The 20,037-nt window shown below is 37.0% G+C and overlaps 1 protein-coding gene across 1 annotated transcript in view; it reads right to left on the bottom strand.

Moving 5' to 3' along the window:
* Positions 1 to 20,037, bottom strand: part of LOC134675716 (lachesin-like) — an 85,789-nt gene that overhangs the window by 18,916 nt on the left and 46,836 nt on the right. The window contains exons 3-4 of the mRNA XM_063534028.1: positions 13,611 to 13,738; positions 11,395 to 11,580 (exon numbers count right to left, since the gene is read on the bottom strand). Coding sequence (XP_063390098.1) covers positions 11,395 to 11,580; positions 13,611 to 13,738 — 314 coding nt within the window. The remainder of the gene's footprint in view (positions 1 to 11,394; positions 11,581 to 13,610; positions 13,739 to 20,037) is intronic.

Genomic DNA, 20,037 nt, shown 5'->3' with positions numbered 1-20,037 from the left:
GAATATTGCTTCCGCATTATGTATTTCAAATATAGTCAGCCAGTCCCACAGATTTAATAGAACGGGTATCTTTTAATACATGACTTTATATGTATTAATAAGTCAAGATACAAGATGGACGCAATTATTGATGAAATAGGACGTAGTATTTTAGTCTAAGTTATCTATTGTAAAATGTTGAGGTTAGGTACATAAAATATCCGTTATACTTATATGTCCACGGACAACAAAAGTAAAAGGACACACCATTTTATTCGGGGGGCCTTCTTCATTCGAGAAAATGATATAGGTACCTAAAGTGACTAAACTACCCAATACCTAAAAGCCAAATTCGGCACTGAACTAAACTGTAAAAAACGGTTCAGCCGTAATGGCGATATTACGGCTTGCATACAAAATGAGCAATGTTTAGTATAGGAATACCTCAATAGTAAAATTGTTATTTTTCAATAAATTCGACTCCTAATAAAAGTGTACAGATCCCAGTGTTTAAGCACATGATATCACCAGTGATTGGACCAACGAAACGACTATTTTGTCAGAAAAATGCATCCACCTGACAGATTAAAATATGATATGTACCTACATATAACATGTCCAACCGATTTTTCTATCGTTAATATTTCATTCACGGCTCCGGTGTCAGGTTTGATTAAAGTAAGTAATCACGGGGCGTTTGCAAGTCACGTTTCTTTTCCTCGTCACGCCGCGCGCCTCGGTCGGCCGTATGCCGCGTAGGCATCAACAGGTAAGCGAGGCATTTGTTATCCTACAAAAATATTTCACTTGAGTTAGGTCAACACGAAAGACGGAGGGAACAACAAGATGGAAAGCAACTCGGACGTGCAAAAACGCTTGCCTATTTGTCTGTTTATTTCAATCCAGCTTCCAGTAAAGTTTGTGTGTAGGTACCATTAGAAAACTTAGTTACTACTGGTTTCATCAAATGTATTTGTTGCCTTAAAACTGTTAACGTAATATGCTATGATTTGATAGATGCAGAGGGACAATTTCAACTGCGGGATAATTTCAACTAATCGAAATATCTTTCATTATTTACATTCTTAACTGGAGTCACACACAACATATTTACACAACACATATTTTTCGCTTCCGAAGGAAAATACATAGAGCAATGATACTTCGCTTAAAAACCGTGTCGCTTATCGAAATCTAATCTGTCAAGTATAGAAAAATAAAACTACGAACTAAAAAAACTATTCTATGAAAGACAAACGCTTGCACGATGTATCTCCACGCCAGCGCCATCTAGCCTGCATTTGAGGAAACGTCCTTTATTGGAAGTTGTGTTAGAGTTATAATTTTTACATATTGGTATATGCCTCTTTTCTAAGCGCCACTTGCACCAACCCACTAATCCGTGGACAACCGGTTATACCGTTAACCCAGTGTCAAAGTGTACTTTGTAACTGTGGTAACACCAGGTTTAACCGCGGTTAACCCCGGTTAATGAATGGACCAAGTGGCCTTAAGTGGCCGTTTCTAATAACTTTCAGTGTTAACTATGATTTATCATACCTAATTATCATTTAAGGTTTGCATGTTTGCATGTCATGTCTGTCCTAAGCAAAACCCTACTGTTTGCCAGCGTTAGTCTATGTTTAAAATTGTAAACGATGTTATGTAGGTATGACGCCGCATTACTCACCAAAGCGCTAGGGCCGTTTTTCCTGGTAATGACGATTCGTTTCCGAAACACGATGCGTCTAATTACTTATTTTCAGGCTTACAGTGCTCGTCCCCGACCGACGGAAAGATAAATGGTTGAAACATAACTTTTTATAGGTATTTACATATAATAATTACATAGCCTTATTCACATGACTGTATATTAAGTTACCAACCTAACTTTACCTACGAATACTTGCCCTAATTACCTACTTAATTTCAACACGCCGTTCAGATGAACCTGGATTTTTGATGCTTTTGATTTCTTGGTAATATTTTCTAAAATGAAGTGAAAATGTGTATTAATTTCTTACTCTATTCATTATCGGCATCGCCGTATTACACGTCCATTTTCATAAGTGATTGACATGATTTGATTCCTTTGTAGTAAAACCCAGAAATCTCTTTCATTTCTTTCCGGACGTTCTAATATAAAATGTATTATGAGTGACCAACGAAATCTATAAGAAAGGTGAATAAATAATTGTTGAAAGTTAGCAAAGCGTTAGGCGTTAGTCGTGAAAGCAGATATGAGCGTGAACGGGCTCACACGAGACGACGCCCAGGATCGCGCAAAGTGGAGGAAAGCAAGTAGGAAAGCGGACCCTGGCAAAGGCCGGGATAACGCTAGGTAGAAGAAGAAGAAGAAGAATTGTTGAAAGTTAGCTTCAATGTAAGGTAAGATGGTATAAGACTAAGGGTCGGTTGCACCGACCTGTCTCTCACCATTTTAACTTTCGGTAAATTTTATTCTATGGAAAGTTTCATAGTTCTCTGCTACATGAAGTTGATCAGTCTGTTAATTGTGGTTATTGCAACTGGCCCTAACATAGTTTATTTTGCTGGGGGCAAGACAAACAGTATGAGGATTCATACAAGTGATAGTCTTACCCCATCACCATACCTTAAATCTCTAAAGACTGCAACTAAGTATAATTGTCAAAAAATATCCTGATATCTAGATTATCAATAAATAATATACATAATATGAAAAAACCTTTGAAATAGTAACTCAATAATATACACAATACAAGCTTAAGCATAATCCTTTGAGTATAATAAATCCCGTTGGTACGGAGCTAAACCTTGCCACAATATTTAGGAAGCGGCTCTGGGTTTTAGGCGGCCGCTTTAAAGCCATGGTTTGGCTTTATGTTATTAAAGTAAAGGCCAGATATTTATGTTGGAGGTACGGTGGGCGCAGCGGGGTAACATTTTACAGCTCCGAGCTGGATTCCTTCGAGCAGTCTGACAAATTCCTGGAGCGCCCGAGTAAAGTGTTTGTTACGGCGTTAGTTGCAACATCAGGAGGCAACTATGTGTCGAAGAATGTGTTTACGGTGCCAAGAATGGAGCTCCTTAGCGAAGGGGATTCATATCGTAGGGGCTGCCTGTGAGCTACTTAGCGGAGAAATGGCTTCATTATTCAATTCCAATATTTCTTAATTCATGCTCCCAAATTCATAATTATTTAACACACTCAGGACCAAGAACCGGACATTCGGGGACCGTTTGTAGCGACTACGCGCTACGTACGGCGAAACCGTGCATGGCTACTAATAACTAAAATTGAACAGGTGAACAATCATACAATGTGTAACAATTAAGATTTATAATCTGTTTAACGACAACATGATTGTCGTATTCAAATCAGGAATAAGTAAGAAAATACATTTTTCGTCGTAAAACTTAAACACTAGACAATAAATAGTAGTCTGCCTGTTCCTAATCACCTACAATCTACATCCAAAATCAAAATACATCCAGTAATGTAAGTTAAGTTCCGCATACCTACTCGTATATTGCTTAAGAAAACAGCCAAATCACCTAATACATGTGGCTTTAAAAATTGAAGAGTTCCCTCAATTCCTCGTGGATCCCATTATCAGATCAAAACTAAATTAATATGGGACCATCTTAGACATACCTCGTTTCAAACAAAAAAAGAATTACTCAAATCGGACCACGAGGCTTGAAACAATCAGTGAACACAGGTACATAAGAAAAAACCACAAGCGCGTACAACACCTCCTTCTTATTGGAATCGAAGTCGGTTAAACCGCAGAGAAATGCTTCTGTGAAATCAGCGCTGGTCTTACGTAGTTTGTTTTGCTATTTGCGGACCTAATTTGTCCGAATTAAAATACAATACAATACAGTTGCTTCTTTCAAACGCCTTTTCTTATAAGAAAAAAATCCACCTTTATGTAGATATTATTAAAGATTAATTTTACAGCGTAAAGATACGTTAATAATTCAATACTTTACCGAAGAATCCTCAAAGTACTCTGTTGTATTACAGTTTTGTTTTCAAAGAGGTCGTACAAAGAATGTTAGCGATTTAAAATTTGCCGTTGTTTACAAGTCCGGGAGAAATCGTGGAGCTGAAAAATATAGATAATAAGTGGAACATTTACGAGTATCTATCATGAACCGCTAGCGGCTTCGAGTTCTGCGATGTAAACATTTCGCAAACGGGACTTTAATCCCGGTCATAAAAGTAATCCGCCCATAAAGCTACGCGACGATGGACGACATAAGGGTAGGGATTTACTCTCGAAAAGATCCTGAAGTAATTAAGATAAAATATCAAGAGGTTTTGATTGTAACCGCCGGGAGCAATTCGGCTGCTCGCTCGTTTTTCATTCGGTGCTCATATAGAGTTAATCCCCGAGCATGCAATAAAGCTCTTAAATTATTTGTGTTCCCGGCAAAATTACCCATATTGAAAATACCCTCTGGTGCCAACAGATCCGTTCCTACTTATGAATAAAGCGTTAAATTTTGTGAGCCTTTTAGAACCTATAAATAATTCTTGTTAAGCCTGATCGACTTAAGAACTTAGCTGTATTGATTAGCAATTACTCTAACGAAATTGTTTCGTTACAATAATTGGCATAGGATTTTATCGAACTAAAATTTTAAGCGAAACTAAATTCTAACATTCAACATCGAAGCTAGGGGTATCAGATCTCTCGGTATTTTAAAGTTCTTTGATAGGTGATTGTTCCGCGACAAATTTGGTAGGTACATTTGTTTCAATTTCAATTAAATTAGGTAAAAGCGGAGATTAGTCTAGATATTATATTTTTAGGGTTCCGTACCCAAAGGGTAAAACGGGACCCTATTACTAAGACTTCGCTGTCCGTCCGTCCGTCCGTCCGTCTGTCACCAGGTTGTATCTCACGAACCGTGATAGCTAGACAGTTGAAATTTTCACAGATGATGTATTTCTGTTGCCGCTATAACAACAAATACTAAAAACAGAATAAAATAAAGATTTAAATGGGGCTCCCATACAACAAACGTGATTTTTGACCAAAGTTAAGCAACGTCGGGAGTGGTCAGTACTTGGATGGGTGACCGTTTTTTTTTTTGCTTTTTTTTCGTTTTTTTTGCATTATGGTACGGAACCCTTCGTGCGCGAGTCCGACTCGCACTTGCCCGGTTTTTTAGTTCTAACATGATCAAGGAGTTATCAAGCTACAAGGGCAAAACGCGGTTTGATGAGGGCTCTTGCTATACTGGTCAACTTGTTTGCAAGAAAGTATGCTGTAGAGTAGGTACATGGGTAGGGGTAGTTAATGGTGATGTGTACAAAAGAAACTGAGCGTATTAGATAGCAAAGTGGCATATCAAACATTAGTAGAGTGACTTGGGTTGGCCCCTTCATTAGTAATTGGCCACTCTAAGCAAGGTCGACAGTCTAATTCATTCGAGTTCTATTACCTTGTTTCTTGCCGCCTTGTTAAGAGTGGCCAATTAATCTCCCAATAACTATAGCAGTCACCCTATCAGGGATCAACTTTATCAACAATGATCAGAAAAAAAGATTCTTCATAATTAGTCTGATCATGACAAAAATGTATAACTGAGGACCCGAAAGGCCTCTTAATACTCTCTATAACGTAACATCGCTCACACTGTTTATCGGTGGACCTCATGCTTTTTGTAATAAGGTCCACCGATGGACAGTTAACAGTGTTGTTGTACAAGATTGCCTATCAAACTCAAACATCAAAAGTGCAACCAAAATGTCAAGTTTCATTGGACATTGAATTCAGAAATTAAATATGAATACGTAATTTTTTTCTCTGACATTATGTGTTTAACTTATATTATTTTTTAATAACCAAATAATAATATAAGGTTTGATAGTAAGCTCATATAAGTGCTCTTCGCATAAACAGCCCTAATTAACTATTTGAAATATAAATGACGAGTGGCGTTTTTAAATTAAATGCAGTTTTAACAATATGTTCGTTTTAGTGCCGAATCAATCGCGATTATTAAAACGGTGCCTAAAAAGTTACGAGGTACCTAATGTTTTTGGTTTGTGCATAATTTCAACATGTCGGCGCGTCAACTCGGGGACGGGAAAAGGGTTAGAATGAAAAAATAAGCTCGTCCATCACCGCCTCTGTCAACAGGGCTCGCCATCAATGCCGCAAAAACAATTAGTAGGTCAATATTTATTTAATCGCCCCAACCGGTCGCCATGAAAGATTACCCCGACATCTGAACAGATAATACTCGCATAGCTGGTGAGACACTGCTTCTACTTGATTTTAGTTAAGGGTAGGCCTTAACTAAAAGCAAATTTCTAAGAAACTTGTTAAATTTTATATTGGGATTTTAACATAAATATATTACTTAATATACAAAACATGCTGCGACGAGTAATATTTACAAAGACAGGTATTTATGTAAAAATAGATCGAATTTATGTAAGTGACAATTGTAAATTATTACACATCAAATGTTGATTCTTGAACAGTTGTAAAATCTGAGAATAAAGGTGACAGTCCATTTCCAACGACAGCTGCATTACTGTTCATTTTACTATGGAAATTGACAATGACAGCGACGCGTTCAGTACCGGTAGTGCCGCTGCGGTTAGAAATGGAATGTTACCATAAACCGTAGGTAGGTACCCATTCGAATTTTAGGTATCAAACTTTTCTACGTCTACGAATCCTTGCTCCGAATGAAAGCTTCCATTGGAAAATGGGAAATTATTAAATTTAATCGTACCTACACTATTGTGTGTACCTATACCTACTTAATTATCATTTATTTTGTAAAGATTACCCATTAAATAGCTGCTTAAATAAATTACATATTTTTCAATTCACTATTATGTAACGAATTCTCACAGTAGGTACTGTACAAAGTTCTCTGGTAAATTCCTCAAATTTGTCTTCTTACTTCAGAAGTGTAACACCCGGTATGCAAATAGAAAAAGGCCTTTACTCCCCGCTGTAATATCGAACCTAAGTCAACACACAGACGTGACAAGGCAAGGTGAGCAATTCGCTAGTAATATCCTACACTTAATATGGGTTTTCATATTTATGTTTCTCTTTAGTATAATGAAACAAATTAATTACCGCGCGGTTGAATTGCAAGCAGGGTTTAAAGAAGCCATTTTCGTCTTGAATTATATATATGAAATGTGAAGTATGAAATATTTTGCCTCGAGCTTCTGTATATAATGACTTAAGAGGGATTTAAGTGAGTTGTAATTAGTAGGATTCAACGAATATTATGTATATGAGCGTTTAATTTAACACATAACAATGTGACGCTTAGAATTCTACCAAAACAATAGCAAATTTCCGCACGGAGAGTATTCGAGCACGTTACAGTTGTCACCGAGGGCATTTGGAAAGTTGTCTCTGTCGCATGAAGATGTCGCGGTGGCATTCCAGCCGGCTCTTTGGCAAGCGCGTGCATAGCTCGACTTGACGAAATTCCGGACCGACCCGTGAGCAGCACAACTATTCTATACGGCCCTCAAAGCGATATCCTAGAGCCGTTTTAAATAATTATTTTTGACCTTTTGGATTATCCCTGATCGGTATATCTCCATATATTACCTACGTAACCTTACCTACTTACGTTTACAAAATAAAGTAACATAGATATATATGAACTAACTTATTTATTAAATTAAGCTAAAAAATATTTTTATAACAGTACCGTTATTACGCTTTAACTGATATTATATTAAATAAATTGAAAAATTTAACCACATGGTAATATTAAAGCAAGTAAAGTTACTATTAAAGATACTGTACCTAAGTAAAGTGAAAATGTTTCTAAATATATTTGTAGGCCTCATGTGTGGTGTTCTGTAAACTTCTAAATATTTTCTCTAGTAAAGAAAACGTCCTCTGCAAACGGGGTTTACCGACGTAACGTCGGCGGTGAGTTACCGCCAGTTAGGTAGGTACCGCTGACCGTCAGAAAAGTAATTTACTATTTAATTTTGGGTTAACGTTTATGTTGGTAATGTCCAGTATCCGAGTATTATTTATTCGGGGCTTATTTTTATAGTAAATACCTAATGTTCTTTATTTATCATTCTTCTTAGGCTAGGTCATTTATAACATGAATATAAAAGTAAAATATAAAAACACTTACAAAACAATAAAATGTCACCTCCTCTTCCATGGCCGACGTTTGGAAGTTCTTAAAATCCCTCGGTCTTGGCAAGCCCGTTAACCAGTTTGACGGTATGTCTTTCTCCCTTTCTGACCTTAACAAGCATTTCTCGTCTGCCCGATCCGTTGATAGTAATGCTAAAATCAATACCATTTTCGAAATTTTGGCCCTACCTTCAATTGACACTGTCTCGTTTTCTTTCTCACCCACTACTCAATCGGAGGTTAGGACCATTATTAAGTCCATTAAGTCAAAAGCTGTTGGTTGCGACGACATCGGTCGGTATATGATAGTGTCTGTCCTTGACTGCGTGCTTCCCATGCTGACTGATATTATTAACTTCTCTCTCTCTAACGGTGAATTTCCGTCGCTTTGGCGCAAAGCATTTGTCATACCTCTGCCTAAAACAAATAATCCTTCGTTGGTTAGTCAGTTCCGACCTATTTCTATACTCCCTTTTTTGTCGAAAATCGCTGAAGCGGTGGCTCATAAACAGCTGTCAATGTTTATTTTCTCACACAAACTTCTGAGCCCCTTTCAGTCTGGTTTTCGACCGGGACATAGCACCTGTACCGCACTGCTCAAAGTGACAGAGGACATCAGGCGGGGCATGGAGAGTCAAATGGTCACAGTACTTGTCCTCGTTGACTTCTCAAATGCTTTCAACACTGTCGACCATGAGATCCTCCTTGCCCTACTTGAGCACCTCAATGTGTCGCCGTGTGCCTTAAAATGGTTCTCGGCATATCTGTGTGGACGTCAGCAAGCAGTACGTGTCGACCGCATTTTGTCGGAATGGTGTAACTTAGCCACAGGTGTACCACAAGGAGGTATTCTTTCACCCCTATTATTTTCTATATTTGTCAATTTTATCACTCCAGACCTTCGCTGCTCGTACCATCTCTACGCCGACGACCTGCAACTCTATGACCAGTGTAACATTGCCGACCTTACTGCCACCATTAATAAGCTAAATCTGGATCTCAGACACATCCAACATTGGTCTGAGAAGTTCGGTCTATTCGTTAACCCCTCCAAGTGTCAGGCCATTGTCATAGGCGGCGCCCGACAGCTCCTTAAAGTCGATATTACACCTCCTGTATACTTTAATGGCACGCCTATTCCCTACAGCCAAAGTGTAAAAGACTTGGGTGTCTTTCTGGATAGTACCCTGAGCTGGAGGACACAGGTAGCTGAAATTAGCCGTAAAGTTACTGGTTCTCTTCATGCACTCAACAGGCTTAAACACTTTTTACCAATTAAAACAAAAATATTGCTCGTACAAACTTTAATACTGCCAATAATCGACTATGGTGATGTGTGTTATCCGGACTTAAATGAAGAGCTCCTGGATAAATTAGATCGTTTAATGAATAATTGCATTCGTTTTGTTTTCTGTCTCCGTAAATACGATCATGTCTCCTCATTCCGCTCTAAACTTGGCTGGTTTCCTATTCGTATTCGTCGCAAAATTCGCATGCTCTGCACCCTTTTTTCTGTTCTTAACGACCCTCAGTCCCCCGAATATCTAAAATCTTTCTTCCACTACTATGGTGTCTCTCGTGTCCGTCAGCTTCGCTCTTCTGGCAATCTTTCTCTGTCTATACCATCTCACCGAACTGGTTATATGTCCGATTCCTTCTCAATTCAGGCAGCTCGCCTTTGGAATAGTCTCCCTGTCAAAATTAAACAGTGTCCGAACAGATTTGCTTTTAAAAAATCCTTAAGTGAGCACTTTGCTGGCAGTACTGGAAAATCTTGAATGTTTCTGTTTTGTAAGTTCATCTGATTTCATATGTATGTATGTATGTATATGTATATGTAAGTAGGTATATGTATTTGTATCAATATTATTTATATTTATGTATGTTTATATTAGTGTATTTATTATGATTGTATTGTGTTCGTACAGGTACCTAATTGTATCATCTACTACCTACTTTTTGCACCGCCTACAACTTATCTGCTTTGCCTAAAGGTTGACTGGTAGAGAATGCCTTATGGCATTAAGTTCGCCTTTTGTACAGTGTATTTCCTTATGTGCAATAAAGATTAAATAAATAAATAAATAAATAAAAAATACATATAAACTCATTATAAAAAACCTAACCTAGGGTGCCGCCGGAGAGAGAGAGAGAGTGAGGAACCGACGTACTATACGCGCCGTGTCCAAAATTACCGCCTTCTGCATCTGACCCTTGATCCAGCCACCCAGCGAGAGTCTCTCTAGGTGTTGGTCGAGACTCTTCGCTATGAGACCGTTCGCTGACACGACTATCGGAACAATGATCGTCGAGTCAACATCCCACATACCTACCTAATTATTATTAGTAATTTTTGCTGACCAATGAAACTCATGAAAAAAATCGAGAAGAGTGAAGTAAAAAACTAACAACAATCGAGGCTTCTAGCCGGCGACTAGCACCGTGACGTCGTTTTGGCGCAGTACAAAATGCAAGCCGGCGACCAGATCGATTGCATAAATTTTAATATTAGCCGTGGCATGGATCGCCAGCATCCTGCTCGCGTACTGGATCGGAAACTGATTATAATTACCATTCATCTGATAAGCTATTCGACGCTCTAATAATCAAATGGAACTGTTGCATTAATTACCTTCCGGTACGAGCGAGAGCGTAGCGAAGCTAAGTTCTCACATTAACTCGAGGTTAGGGTCCTGGTATTTCAAAGTTTTTTGATTTTTGATAGTTTGTGCAGCGATAACTTTAGTACGTTATATTTTTTTACTTCTATTTAGTATGAGTAGAATCGATCAGGTACACTCGTTTCCAAGAATGTATACGTGGCCATAGTATACCTAAGACCCGTTGTCAGGTCAATGGTAGTGAGGACACTAGAAACTAGGCGGTTAGGTTAGGTAGCATATATGTACAAAATATTAGTATATATGAGTATTACTGTTGGAAAATCAATTTTGATATTTGCAGCAGTAATGTAGTCGTCAGTATTCCAGCGCTGCAGCACAGCTGCAGTAAAGTTGGCAGTTCATTTCTGCCAGAAATGTCAAAATTACGATAGTCCTTACAAATAGTTTGCGGAAAAATTCAACATCTCGGGTGAGACTCCAACTCGCGACTCCAGGATACCAGCCCGCCGCTCTACCAACTGAGCCGTATCGAGACATGGGTAGGCATTGACAGCGAACGTTTCCACCATATCCTTCATGTGGTTTAGGTATAGAGGTTTATTGCTAAGTGGAGTTTGGTCTAGACATAAAAATATTAAATTGTCACATACCTGGCTCATCATAGGGTCCGTGTTAACTTGACACATGTAAGTGCCAGAGTCCTCCGGATCCACGTTGCTTATGTACAGCTTCCAGGTGTTGTGACCGTTATGGGTGACGGACAACCGTGGGTTCAGCGTCACCATGTGTGTGTGTATCGCTAAGATCGTCTTTGTGTCTGACTTTATCCACGCCACCTAAAAACGTTTGATATAAAGTACAAAAGATACTTAAAATAAATAAAACTAAAGAAACCTACAATGTCTCATGTTAACACGATTCTTATAATTATAATTTTGACAGGTTTCTGTTGCATAAGTATTGAAATTTAGAAAGAAAGACGTACAATAGGCAAATGAATGGAATCACATACTCTGGTTAAATATGTCCCTAGTATGAATATAAAAAATGGAAAATTGTAAAACTTCAAATCAAGAGTGAACAGCCGGCGTAGCCAAGGTTACAATCGCTATCGCTTCGACAACGAAAAGTATAATGTCTCTCTATCACTCATCTATATTAGTGCGACAGTGACAGTTGCGTTTCGATCGCTACGGAGCGTAAGCGATCTGCATCTTGGCTACGCGGCCAGGCACCTTCTGGGCGAGCTCGCTCCATCGTAGGCCACGTCTACGCCTCGGTTAGGCTGTTGCCATGAGTAAGCCCATTCATAATAATAATAAAAAACGTAGGTTTTACTTTAACGGCAAAGTCTTGGGCCACGCACGCAGTAGGTACTAAAAGCTGTCCTTTAAAAATTTGTAATTTAATTTTATCCTGAGAACCACCTGACACGTTTTGAATTCAGAAAGTTACCTACTTTCGTTTGGGATAAAACGTATACATGTACAGCACGCTTTCAAAACAGAAATGCTAGGAAACTTTCAGTCGAGTTTGTTTTGAAGTTTCTGAACATATCCCTACATCAGTTGAGTATATTTTTACATGGAAAAAAGTGGAAAAAAGACAATGTTAACATTACAACCTAATTTAAGTTTGTCATCGTTTTAGGTACCGACCTACTTGTACATAATTCTCGCTCACTTTCATTTCTACAAATTAAAATTCAAAGGATAAAACAACAGACTATTAATGCGCTTAAAAGAATATTACATCAATAACTAATTAATGATATATGACCATGCTTTATTCTAGCCAGTTGAGTAATTGGCCCTAAGGTAAATCCTGATTCCAAGATTGTAAAAAGTAAAAAAGTAACTGTCAACCACGTTCATTGTAATTGAGGAATATTTACTTTAATAAATAAATAAATAAATAAATATTATAAGACATTTTTACACAGATTGACCCAGTCCCACAGTAAGCTCAAGAAGGCTTGTGTTGTGGGTACTCAGACAACGATATATAAATACTTAAATACATAGAAAACAACCATGACTCAGGAACAAATATCTGTGTCATCACACAAATAAATGCCCTTACCGGGATTCGAACCCGGGACCATCGGCTTCACAGGCAGATAAACATATGATTTTATAAAAATATTTTCTATAATGTAAATATCCAGAGAGGAAAATGAGGTATGGACTACGTTTGAATGGAGTTTGACTTTCATCTTAATACATTTGGTCCAAAGAGAATAACAGATTTCAAGATCGTCTAATAACATATTTATGCTTTATCGTGTTGTTTGTCAAAATGATCTAAACTTATAAACTGAAATAAATGTCATACTAAGAAAAAGTGACCAAGGCCTCCAGTATCCCAGGCTGGAATCGAACTAGTGACCTCTGCTATCGCGGCAGGCGGCTGTGCCATTCGGCATAGGTCGAATTTTTCCAAGTAAGTATATGCACTTCTTTCTGATTCATATAGTAGTGTTTCTACTTGAAATAAAAACAAATTAAAATATTATCTGAAAATAATTTGTTCTAATACTGAAATTGAACTCATTTATTGTACCTACCTATAATAAGTGTTATAAAATAATAATTAAAAACAAAAACACTAAAATTGTGTAAATTGTGTTTTAAAACTAAAATTAACTACAAGTAAAATAACTAAAGCCAAAACGTTTAAAATACTTAAATAGGTAGCTATCAAAATTTTGCGTCCTTGGTAAGTTGCCCATCACGCAGGCAGCCTTCCCACGCTGGATTGCTATGGCCAATCTTTGCGCGAGAAAACTGCTCACCTGTGGCCTGTCTTAGGCGTTTGCTGAGCGCCTTGTGGAGCCATACTTCTAGTAGTATTGATCTAAACTTACTTTATACTTGCCCAGCCTGTTAACAGTACATGTGAAGTAGACCTCCCTGCCCTGTGCTACCGTTAAATTTTCCAAGGGTGACAGGAACTCCGGCTCCTTCTCATTATACCCCGATACTTGCAGCTGACCTGTGAACAATGATTTCATTCCATTATTATTGAAAAGTTTAGTGAACGTAAATTTTTGTCGTAGGTACGAGTTTTTAGGTAAAAGTACCTACGGGCCCATTTCCCATCCCAACACGCCACGGATGTATGAGTAGCTAAAGTATGTATGAAAATAGAAGTAAAAAAACTCGTCAAGTGGTTTTTCGCTACATTTGTACCCGAATTTCCAGTGTACCTATATTTGTTTTTATAAAAATGGTTAAAGTTATGATAAAACTGTCATAGTATAATCTACCTACACTTTTCATGAAATTTTCTATAGGTCCACCACTTATCTCGAGCCGTTAGTAAAGCATTGGGCGGTGATTTTATAGTAGAAGCTAGCTGAGTCTTGGGTTTAAAACTAGTTAATATAACACATGCAGCTAAGCCTTCAACCACTCTGTAGCTAGCCTCAGTTAAATGATAACCTATACAGTACACTTGTCTTGGGAGTATGTCTGGCCATTTTGTTCTAAATTTAACTGTTTATCTTTTCTGTAAGAAAAACGAAAAATTGCAAATCGGGACATAGAGATTAGTTTTTTTGTGTTCTTATATGTTCCTCGATTTCTTGAAGACGATAGGACCCATTTTGCAAATTATTCTTTTGCTTGTAAAACTTTATAACTTCATAGTTTGCCCCATTGTTATCAAGTTAGAATAATGATAGTGGAATTCTGAATAAATTGAGGGAACTCTTCGATTACTATAGGCACACCTACTATAAGTAATTTCGGTATTTTTTATATTAACTCGTGCATTTGCTTTCAGAAAGCATCAGTATAATGTCATTTTAAACTGTTTTATGAAATCGGATTTTAATGCAACATGTTAACAAATAAAATCCGATTTCATAAAACAGTTTAAAATGACATTATACTGATGCTTTCTGAAAGCAAATGCACGAGTTAATATATTCTTATGCATTTTTTGTGTAACACGTAAGAATAGCATGTATTTTTATGAAAATAAATAAACTCTATATCAATATACTTAGCATTTTACCTCTACTTTTAGGTCAACCTACATGTATTGTCCTAAGAGTATTAGAAACATATTTAAAAAAAAAGTACAAGTGCGAAATGTCACGGACCGTGTAGTGTGACTTCCCGAGATTTTGTGATATTTGATTTTTTTTTTGAAAAAATATGAAGTGATTTTGCAATAATTTATATCAAATATAAAACACTAATCCTTGTTCTACAACACTGTTTAAAAATTGTATGGTTATATAACGATTTTATATAATTTTAAACAACATACATTTTGTGAATAGTTTTCGCGTCACCACCGCGCGTGGTAATATAAACATGCGGTACTCGGTAGAAAATTATCTTTACTACTGGCAGCCTTATTAAAGTTTTTTTAGAACAGCAACACTGTGTGGTTGTCAGGTTTACAAATGGCTGAAGGGAGAAGTTTTGTCGAAAATTATTTATTTGTGTTCATTTGAAAAAACGGTCAACCTTAAGACGAAACGGGAGCTGAGCTAAAAGTCAATTTTGAGATTTCAAGCTGAATATACCCGTCGCTCTGACGGGGCGTAACCGCGGCGTGAGAGACTGTATTTGTATGTGTAATGCACGCACACAGACGCGTGCGGTGCGCCCGTACTCGCGCTGGCGCGCACCTCACTGATTGCAATTTGCATTGCCACTTTTTGTTACTGCTACTACTAAGTACTAAGTAGGTAATTCGCCAGTAACTGGGCACTTTTAATAACTGGCCGCCCTAAACTAAAAATGAATCCTATTCACCTATAAACAGAATTCATTTTAGTATAAGGTTTCAATAACTTCAATAACTCGCCACTTTATACTAAAATTAATTCTATTTATAGGTGAATATAATTCATTTTTGGTTTGGGGTGGCCACTGACGAATTACCCTATTGCGATTGAACTTTTTTACTTACCCAGCTCGATATCGAATAGGGTAATTCGCCAGTAACTGGCCGCCCTAAACTAAAAATGAATTCTATTCACCTCTATACAGAATTCATTTTAGTAGGTATAAGATTTCAATAACTGGCCACCTTATACTAAAATGAATTCTATTTATAGGTGAATAGAATTCATATTTGGTTTGGCGTGGCCAGTTACTAAAAAAACCGGGCAAGTACGAGTCGGACTCGCGCACGAAGGGTTCCGTACCATAATGCACAAAAAAAAAACAAAAAAAAAGCAAAAAAAAACGGTCACCCATCCAAGTACTGACCACTCCCGACGTTCCTTAACTTTGGTCAAAAATCACGTTTGTTGTATGGGAGCCCCATTTAAATCTTTATTTTATTCTGTTTTTAGTATTTGTTGTTATAGCGGCAACAGAAATACATCATCTATCATCTGTGAAAATTTCAACTGTCTAGCTATCACGGTTCGTGAGATACAGCCTGGTGACAGACGGACGGACGGACGGACAGACAGCGAAGTCTTAGTAATAGGGTCCCGTTTTACCCTTTGGGTACGGAACCCTAATAGTGGCCTGTTACTGGCGAATTACCCTATTTATGTACTTAGTGGTTAATACCTACTAGTAGTATCAAGTAACTATTTTTTTTTTCAATAATGCTCAGAAACGAAGTATAGACATGACAAATATAAATATTAACGTCTTTGTAAGGCAGGATTGGACATTCTATAGAGTAAGAGTAAGTGTATGAAACAACCAATTCAGCTAGGACTAGGGAATGCAATCTAGATCTCGCAATTTCGAGATCTCGCTAGATCTCGTACGTATTTTCGAAATTTAACCTAGTTGACAGGAAATCTCGATATATGCAATCTCGGTCGAGATCTCGATTATAATTTTCGAGATCTCGAACAAGACTGAAAGTGAAATACTTTGTTTTAAGTAATATATGACCTTAGATTCATGTTGTTCAGGCAGTGCTATTATGTGTCCGGCTTTAGCTCTATTATTGTTACGCAGTTTCTAAGTAAAGGTAAAATAGTGGTTTAACATCGATAGCATTTCATAGAAGTAAAGTAAAAATTAAAATTGATTTTATGTTAAATGTCAATTTAATTTGTCGTTGTTATTTTCAAAATATAACATGAGGTACCTTAAATAAGTAGTATGTCGGCGGCATTTCGTAAAATCGTAATCCTAGGCGTATCATGAAACGCCACCATTTCCTGATCTAATATTAACCCAGGCATATCACGATCTTCCTTATGAAAGAGACGGCAGATCCATCAAAGCAATGCATTCTTTGATATTCCTAGCTTCATAGCGGGCGCACTGTAAAATAATTGATCGAGAAATCATATACAGCGAAACCTGGTTAAGTGGGACCTGGATAAGTGAGAAACCTCTATAGCTGGGACTCATGGTGCGGTCCCGACACTTTAGCACTGAATTACCTCTGTAACTGAGATAAAACAAACCTCTATAACTGGGATTCGTTATTGTGATTTTATAGTCACATTTACCTCTATAATTGAGACAGAGAGTGTATTTTACCTCGTTTACTGAGACTATATTTATAAGATTACATTTTCGTAATTGTTTTTTAGAATTTTATAGGGAATTGACTTCTGTATCTGAGATAACGTTAATCTATGACCTCTCTAACTTGGACTTCATTTAACAATTTCCATATTCTTACTAACTGTAAGTCTATCCACAAATTCCGCATTTGCCTAATTGTGTCTAAACAACTTCAAGTTTGATTTAGTTTATTTATGTAAGTAGTTAAAACTATCGAAACGAAAGCTGAAATTTTGATAAGTAACAAAAAAAAATTCAATTATTAAATTTTTAATACGCAATGAAGTCCGTATCTTAAATTTAGTTTTCTCTTAAATTTTCTCGTAAATTTTGAAATCCTATCCTTTGGAAAATCATTCAAAATAAATTCAACTAAATATTTAAACAGACTTAAAAAATATTTAGGGACAAGGATTATTTTACCTTATTTATTTTTAAAGATAATTACTAAATACCTTATTAACCACCTCTATAACTGAAATATTCTCTATTCTCACCTCTATTAATGGAACCCTCTGTAAATGAGACAGAAATTTATTTGTACCTGGCTAACTGGGAGCCTGGGTAAGTGGAAAACCTCTTTAAGTGAGACAAATTTGCTCGTCCCTTGAGATCCCACTTATCTAGGTTTCACTGTATTTTCAATGATTTTGTAAATGACTACAGTTATGACTACGGTTATTAGAAACCAATTATAGTATGTTTAATATTCTTTCTAATGGTATGCATCACCAATTGATCAGTAAAATAGAATCCGAGAAATAATGATCAGTTGAGGTCGGTCGCCCGCCATTTACGTGACGGGATAAAATTCATCATTACTTTGTTATAAGTATAATATCATACAGCAATAAAACTTATGTTTTTGGAAAGCTAATGAAATTTTTCGTATATTTTATAATAACATTAATTGCGGTAAAGTTATAATTTATTGAGTTAGACGCATGTTTTGTCAGTACTTATGCCATCCATGCACGGTAAAAAATCATATATTTTAAATATTTTGTAAATGACTACAGTCATGACTACGGTTATTATAAAACAATAATTGCACGTTTAATACTCTTTCAAACGACATCTCACACGAACCGATCGGTCCCATAGGACTAAAGACGTGAACAAATATCAATGCTGGTCGGCCGCCCACTTTTTCCTTCCTTTTTTTCGACACGTCCCCCCCCCCCCCCCCAATAAAATAAAAACGGGTTTATTCATATTCTGGAGACCACGAGGAACACGTCCATACCAGTTTTAGGTATTTAGAAGAGTTGTCGACGAAAATCGTGAAGGAGACGACTTTTGTTTAATTTGCCTATAGACTATAGGAATATCAGAATATCACACTTGAGGTTTGCGCAAAATGGCTGGTGTTCGCTAGGCAGATCATGAAATGTCGGCGTTTCATTATATTCCTAGGAATATCTCGATACGCCCGATTTTACGATGTCTATATGTATGGAATTCTTAGAGATGATTGATTAAAATAACACATTTTTAGTTACTTTGTCAAATTCGATCTCGTCGAGATATTAATCTCGATCCCGAAAATCTGACTGTCGAGATCTCGAAACACCCAATCTCGATTCGGATTTTTCGTGCGAGATCTCGAATCGCCAATCTTGGTGCGAGATTGCATTCCCTAGCTAGGACCTTAAATTGCTCGACAATTACGGAGCGTGACTATACCTAAAATTTTTGTAAACCCATAACCATGCAATAAAATATTTTTGATTTTGATTTCTAATTTGAAATATTAGAATCAAAAAGTTCAAAATAGATTGTACCTATGTAACTACAAAAATGTGTTCCCTCTCAACGCAAAACCCCTTGTGTCTTAGGAGGATCTAATCTAGATATTTTCACACAAGACGGTTTATCGATAACTTTTTACATCACTAGATTATCGACATTAAATGTCGACTATTTCCCATCACTTTTCTGGCTGTGTACGTATTTAGAAACTTGACTCCGCCCCTAAAATTAGTGCGATAGGGACAACTGCAGCTGAGGCGAAAAATCCTGCGTAAAAATGACAAAAATCGAGGTTTCGTAGTCCTCTTTTTCCTCCTCCAAAACTTAACCAATCGTAACCAAATTTGGAAATCTAAATGATTATGAAATTATCTGTGTCGGACCGTTTTGCTTTTTTGGCTAATTGATATCAGTTTTGAATACCACGCCTCTCATTGCGGCATAGTCAATTAGGCCATCATGGCCATTTTTGAAGGGCTCTAGCGCCTTAAAAAACAAAAATATCAAAAAAAGCAAAACGGTCCGACACAGATATTGACAATATTAATCTGTGTTGAAAAAATCATTGCTCTAGCTTCAAAAACCACGGAGGAAAACGAGGAGTACGTTTGTATGGAGAAATGACCACTCCTGTTGGCTCTTAACGCGTCACCGCCGTGTTAGAGTTTTAAAAGTAAGTTGCAGTTTCACGTTATTGTTTGTAACATAAGATATATCTCATACATTGCAGATTAAGCTAATTATTTAACATTTGCAAAATCAAAGGAAATGTTTATGTAATATCGAACATGTTCCAAATTATCACGACCGTGGCCTCAAAAATCTGTCACTGCCACGGACTTTTGAGTTCATGTTCGTGACATATAGACACGTGGTCGTGTCATTCTTAATTCGTTTGATAAATTTAGAGGCACATGCACTTTTCAGAACTGCATTTTTATTAGCTACAGATCATTTGCTATTATTCCCCGACTTCCAAAGCAAAAAAAATGTTTTTCGCTTGTATGTATGTATGATGTGTATCGAATTCTTTCT

The sequence above is a fragment of the Cydia fagiglandana genome, chromosome 2 (assembly GCF_963556715.1).
Source record: "Cydia fagiglandana chromosome 2, ilCydFagi1.1, whole genome shotgun sequence".
NCBI classification, from domain to species: Eukaryota; Metazoa; Arthropoda; class Insecta; order Lepidoptera; family Tortricidae; genus Cydia; species Cydia fagiglandana.
Note: the sequence above shows the minus strand (reverse complement) of the source record. Positions and strands in the feature narration are given on the sequence as shown.